The sequence below is a fragment of the Atractosteus spatula genome, chromosome 18, assembly GCF_055471065.1.
Source record: "Atractosteus spatula isolate fAtrSpa1 chromosome 18, fAtrSpa1.hap1, whole genome shotgun sequence".
NCBI classification, from domain to species: Eukaryota; Metazoa; Chordata; class Actinopteri; order Semionotiformes; family Lepisosteidae; genus Atractosteus; species Atractosteus spatula.
Window position 1 is genome coordinate 12297332 of NC_142723.1, and position 6127 is coordinate 12303458.

The 6127-nt window shown below is 46.4% G+C and overlaps 1 protein-coding gene across 1 annotated transcript; it reads left to right on the top strand.

Annotated features, from left to right (window-relative positions):
- Positions 1–414: 414 nt before the first annotated feature.
- Positions 415–1994, top strand: h1-0 (H1.0 linker histone). Its single transcript, XM_088936282.1, has one exon. It carries the CDS (start codon positions 845–847, stop codon positions 1448–1450), a length of 606 nt encoding a protein of 201 aa, XP_088792408.1. The 5' UTR covers positions 415–844; the 3' UTR covers positions 1451–1994.
- The last annotated feature ends 4133 nt before the right edge of the window (positions 1995–6127 follow it).

Below are 6127 nucleotides of genomic sequence, written 5' to 3' on the forward strand. Positions count from 1 at the left end.
CTATATCGGTGCATTAAAAACGATAACAACGTCTTTCCCCCGTCAACCCAGTTTTAATCAATAGAGCAATGATTCAATTTGCCAGTGCCTCGGGGTTTTGCGTGCTCGGTTCCGTCTATTCGGGTCGAATTTGCAGGAATTCTGCAAAATAGTGCTCGGCGCGCTACGCTTCGAGATGGTTTTCAGGGAATAAAAGTTGCTCCGTCGCGGAGTTGTGCCTCGACCCCGGTATGTCCGTGAAGCCCAGGGTGTCCACTTTCGTGGTGCGCGGGCGTCCGGACCCCTGCGCGTCCGGACTTTGGAAAATTCCCAAGAGTTCGAGGGGAAAGAAACACAAACCGGAGTGTGAGAGTTTCACAGAGCCTGCTAGATCAGCTGCTGGCAGTTGGTGTTCTCAATCACGTCCGCTTGGAGGCTTGATAAAGTCACAGGAGCAGCTGGGAGAATGAGACACATCCGCACGCTATAGAGTGGGAGACGCTTGGTGTCCCATTCCAGCTACTACTACTACTACTCCTCCTCCTGAAACAGAAACCACCTGAATCGTCTTGCTTCGCGAAATTAGTACAATTCGACGCGCCAAGGGGGGAGAAAAAGCGGCGGAACTTGCTCGGCTAGACGAGACGCACTGCTCCGCGCTCGTAAAAAAGGACAATTTCCCATCTAATAAGAAAAAGAGGGGGACAGTTCGTGACAAGTCCCGTTGTGTGTTTTTTTTGTTAAACGCCTGGCCCATACCGTCGCTCTTGGGAGTGGAGGAAAAAAAAACACCTCCCTTGAAGACTTTTTTTTTTGGGGGTCGTCGTCTCTAGAGAGAAATTAACTGATCTGAAAGACTCCAGTCATGGCAGAGACGGCTGCAGCGGCGCCAGCGCAGAAGACGAAGAAGGCGAAAGGGCCCAAGAAGGCGTCCACGCACCCCAAGTACTCGGACATGATCGAGGCGGCGGTCCACGCCGAGAAGAGTCGCGGCGGCGCTTCCAGGCAGTCTATCCAGAAGTACATCAAGAGCCACTACAAGGTCGGGGACAACGCGGACTCCCAGATCAAGCTGTCCCTCAAGAGACTGGTCGCCACCGGCGTCCTGAGACACACCAAGGGTGTCGGGGCGTCGGGCTCCTTCAAGCTGGCCAAGGCGGACGAGTCCAAGAAGGCGCCCAAGCCCGCCGAGAAGCCCAAGAAGAAGGCGACCAAGGCGGCCAAGCCCAAGAAGGTGGCCAAGCCCAAGAAAGTGACCAAGTCTCCGGTCAAGGCCAAGAAGCCCAAGGCGGTGGAGAAGAAAGCCAAGAAGGCGCCGGAGAAGAAGAAGCCGGCTCCCAAACCCAAGAAGCAGGAGAAGGCGAAGAAACCGAAAGTTTCCAAACCGGCCAAAGCGAGCAGACCCAAGAAAATGAAGACGGCGAAACCTAAGGCGAAGTCAGCCCCCAAGAAAGCTGCGAGGAAGAAGTAAAAAAAAAAAAGACTCGCTAAACACAGCAGCTGCCTGTAAATAGACTCGATTTTTAACAAAATCTTTTTATATATAGTAAATATATCGTTTTATGCGGACTTTCTCCGACTCCTTTTCTAGAGTATTCTTCGTGTTGCGCTATAGAGACATTGATGGTGTTAGTGGCGTCCGGAGCGTTAACAGTTTTGCCGTGACTCCTCGTATGATCGTGCTGTTCTTCACTGTTCCTTAAAGAAAGTACTTTTAAAAGCTTGCTGGCGTCCTCTGTTGGCGACGCTAATCTTGGAGCTGCGATTAAGAATTGGGAGGTGCGTTTTATAGCTTTTCGTGCTGCAAGTGTTGTTTGGAATGTCCTAATCTCGGATAAGAGCAGCGATTCTCGTTGTTGAACTGCGAGTCTGAACTTTTTTTTTTACAGTTCCGATTCCAAGTTACCGTTTACCTTTTAACTCCATTTTGTAAAATACGCTCACAAAGCAGTTATTGTAAAAACAAAACGACTTTATATTGTAAGATGCCAATAAAAGGAATTTTCTGATATTAACACTGACTTCTGAACGCTTTCTCTGCAGGAGGGGAGGGGATGGTGGTAAAACGCTTTGGGGAGGTGCAACACTCCGGCGCTCCTGAACGTAGTCTCGCAATGCCCTTGTGAATAACAGTTCTGATTTACTGTCAAAGGGTCGGGGGATAGCGAGGGACCCGTCTAATTTCCATAATTGAGAGGCTCTTGAATTGGGATTGAGTGCACAGAAAAGAAAACGGCTTCGGCTATCTGTAGGGGAGCGAGCACTTGGAGCTGAAGTCCTGAGCGCTCCAGACGGACTGGACCAGCTGCGGTGGCAGGTAATGTCCTGGAGAGGCGCCCCCTGTTGCCCGTGTGTGGGAGTGCGCTGAGTTTCTGGGATTAAACCGTTGGGAATAAAGTCTAAATTGATGTTTTTATTAAAAGATTTTTGGCTGCCTTTTCTACTTGGTCATTTTCTTCTTTTTTTTAAGCGCCAAAGCAAATGTTCAAATGCCCCTGAAACAACATTCATGAGTGTTGCGGAAGGTCTAGAATGATGTATCAAAACAAGACTACACAAAAGTAATGTATTTACGGGCTACATGCAAAAAAACGTTTAAATCATCGCAGCATTTAAGGATTTTTTCAGCCAAGAAATAGCAGCAGGTGAAAGGCGTTAATACGGCCATAAAACGCAACAGCCTACATTTAGATCGCAATGTGAACGGCAAAAATCATTAACTGCGCATTTACAAAACAGTGACATTTAAAAGCACTACTTTTCCCTTAACAGCTGTAATGTTTTTCAAGATTCCAATCGGCTCCGCGTTTTAAAACGGCATGGTGTTTTACAAACGTTGACACATCACTAAAGGTGCAGCGTGTCTAAACGATGACTTGAAAAGCAGCTCGACAGCTTCAGACGGATACGAGGGCTGGTATCGACAAGCGGAGGCGCCCGACATTCACACCCTGGACTCGCCGCTACCCCGGCTGTGTGAGTAGATAGCGCTGGCAACACCCACCCGCTCCGCCACATGGCGGAATTCAGCTCGGTGACAACTCTAGTGTCAGAGCAACACGACCCGCAGGGCTGCCTGCTGCTCTGTCCCCGGGCGACCAAATAAGGAACTCGAGTCCTTATCGGGCATCCGGAGTCCAGCCTACTCGCTGCTGAAAATAGCCTCGGGCGACGGCATGCATCATTGTTAATCTGGTAGGGGCTGGCTTTAGCATACCGTAGTTGTTGCTCCTGGTTACCACGGGCGGCGGAACCATTCAGGAAAACCGCATCAAATTAAGTTTCTCAGCCGCAACTGAGCAGACGAGAATGCGTAAAAAGCAGTTCTCGCGAATTTTGCCACTGTACCAGTTGTTTATAGTTTTTTTGTACTAATGTAACTAAACTGAAAAATAATTACTCGCAATCGTAAGTCACTAGAGAGTAAGCTACTATCTTTCCAATTGCAGTACTTCGATGCACCTTTGAGAGCTATATTGATCCCGTAATGTTCAATTAAAGAATTAAGTAGCTGGCTGGAACAAAAGTCTGTAATGGAGTCGCCTGGAAGGGCTGCAGGTTGAGTAGCTCTGAAGTAAGGAGCAGAAGGCGACAGTAACTCAGCTCACCGGGTAGATGTGCAGGTCTGATCCGGGATTAGGAGGCGCCGGTCCTCACTGTACTGAAGCTGTCCGGCTCATCACATCACCGCCTGTCGCTCCCAGGACATCTACCGGCGGACAGCTCAGCTCTATGAGAGACTGCAGGCGCCCAGGGCGGAAGATAGGAGGCGCCTTTTCTTACAGAAACGTCCGAAACAAACTGCCCAAATAAGATGTTGCAGTTGAATACTAAAAATGCATCTGGCTGAGATTTTGGGGTCAGTTTGTGCGCAATTAGATGAGAAAGATGGGTCAAATACACCCCCACATTCCTACACTGCCTCTCTTGATTTGGACTGGGTGGGAACCCCGCAATTATGATGGTCTATGAGGACACCTCTCATTCCTCAGCCCCCCCTGAGTCAAGTGTCTGGATGTCACAACACAAAAAGGCAACATCCAAACACACCATGTCTGCACATTGTAGACTGTGTAGGAAATCGGAGATTGCGATTTTTTTTTGTAATGTGACAATTACACCAGTAAGATATTTACATATGCGTCTTGTAGTTTATGTGCCACAGTTTTTACCCTGCTATGAATAATCTGTGGAAGGACAGAAGATTGTCTCAAAGTAACAGCACTACTGTCCAGATATCAGAGCAGCTGTATGGCAGACTGATACATTGTTGTTGACAGCAACAATTATACTGGACAAGTGCACCATACACAACTATAACAACCCAGATAAAGTAAAAGGACTCATCTTAAAAGACTTTTACAGCAATTCAGAAGAGCTCAATCTTCTTTTCTAACAGAATTATATGAGTCATTGGCCTGCATCCACAGAGATATAACCCTGTCATTAGTCACTCAAAACATAAATCTTACTGAGAAATTTTGCATATTTCAGACTGACCCCCTCTGCTGAATACTTTGGGTTATTAACGAATACTTCAAATCAAGCAATGTTGCATTTTCTGGGTCTAATTAGCATTAATTAATTAGCTTCTCATTAAAACAATTTTCTCTGTTGCAATAAAAACAACATATTCCACTTAACACGCTCGGCGTCTGTAAATGTTAATTTATTTAAAAAAGTTTCCTTAGTTAAAATATCATGGCTTAGCTAAAATATTATGACATTTGCTTTCATCACACTACAGATTAGGTTTTAACATATGATCACACTAATACAAAGTACACCAAGTCCAGGACCAGGTATATAACAGGTGAGAGGGATAAGATGTGCTTTGAACTGAAATAGTTTTGGCATGGAGGAGCTACACAGCACACAGCCTGTTGAGCAGGAACGCAGAGTGAATGTGCTACCAAAGAGAATAACCAAAAGGTCATTACATTGATGACAATAATTTCCATCCAGCACAGTTGTATATCCCCAGAGAATACAGCAAGGGTGGTAAAGCACCAAAAACAATCAACAGAAATAAGTCTGCCAGCATAAACTTGTGACGGGTAATTATTTTGGCAGCTTGAAACATGCCAGGACAGAGCTGGAGAACGCAGACAAGACTCTGGGGGTGTTCTTCAGGCAAGTTTAGGCTCACTGCATTTTCTGGCTGGTCTGTTGCACCTTGTGTGGCGTACATGAGTGGTGAGGTAACCCCCGGTCTCCAACAAGGTCTAAACTCAAACCAACAAAGGGAATCAAAAAGCATCACTCCTACGTCCCACTTCATAATAGAAAACATACAGAAAAAAAGACACATTCTAATCCCGATTCCCACAGCAACACAAGCCCCCGCACAACAGACTCAACGCAAGAGCCACATACAACATCTGGGGGACAACTGTTCCTTTCCAATGAGATGAGAAGTCAGACAGTACGATACTGCATGAAAACGCAGCAAGTTGTCGGCGTTGTGTGCACACCTGTTTTCCCACTTGCATGGTATTTGAAAGGCCAAGTTGTACCTCAGTGCAAAGCAAAAAAAAAACAATCTGGAAAAGCATTACAGAACAATCAACAAATCAAAAGGCATTACTTGGGAATAACTCAGCGCTCTTGTACAAATGAGCTTTAATCAACCATGGTGTAGACAACTATGCCCACTGGAAATACACTTACAGTTCCATGCTATACTCGCGTATTGTAAGTCTTCTTCTGACAGTTTCAAGATCAGGTACCTAACGTGGGGATTCAGGTTCACCTGCACAACCCGAGACATCAAAAGCAGCTGAATCCACAGAAACGAGTGAGCAGGGAGATTCCGCAAAGCAATAGCCCACAAGCTGCGAAAGACTGAGGGCTGGTAGCAGCCCAGCTCGGTCAGGATCTGCCCAGATCTGCAGAAATGGGTTTTCAACGCCAGTGGACAGGTACGCCCCAGCTTCCAGAACGGACCGAAGACAGGGAGCAAGAGGCTGTTTCTGTTGCTAGACTAGTTACGAATACAGAAAATGGGGAAAAGGATTGAATTTAAGAGCCTCCCAATTTTAAAATAATAAAAGAGGCACACAGCAGCTATATTCCGCTGACAGTATATTTCACCCGAATCTCTTCTTAATAAAAAACAAACCCCGTTATTACAGCACTGAGCTTCATA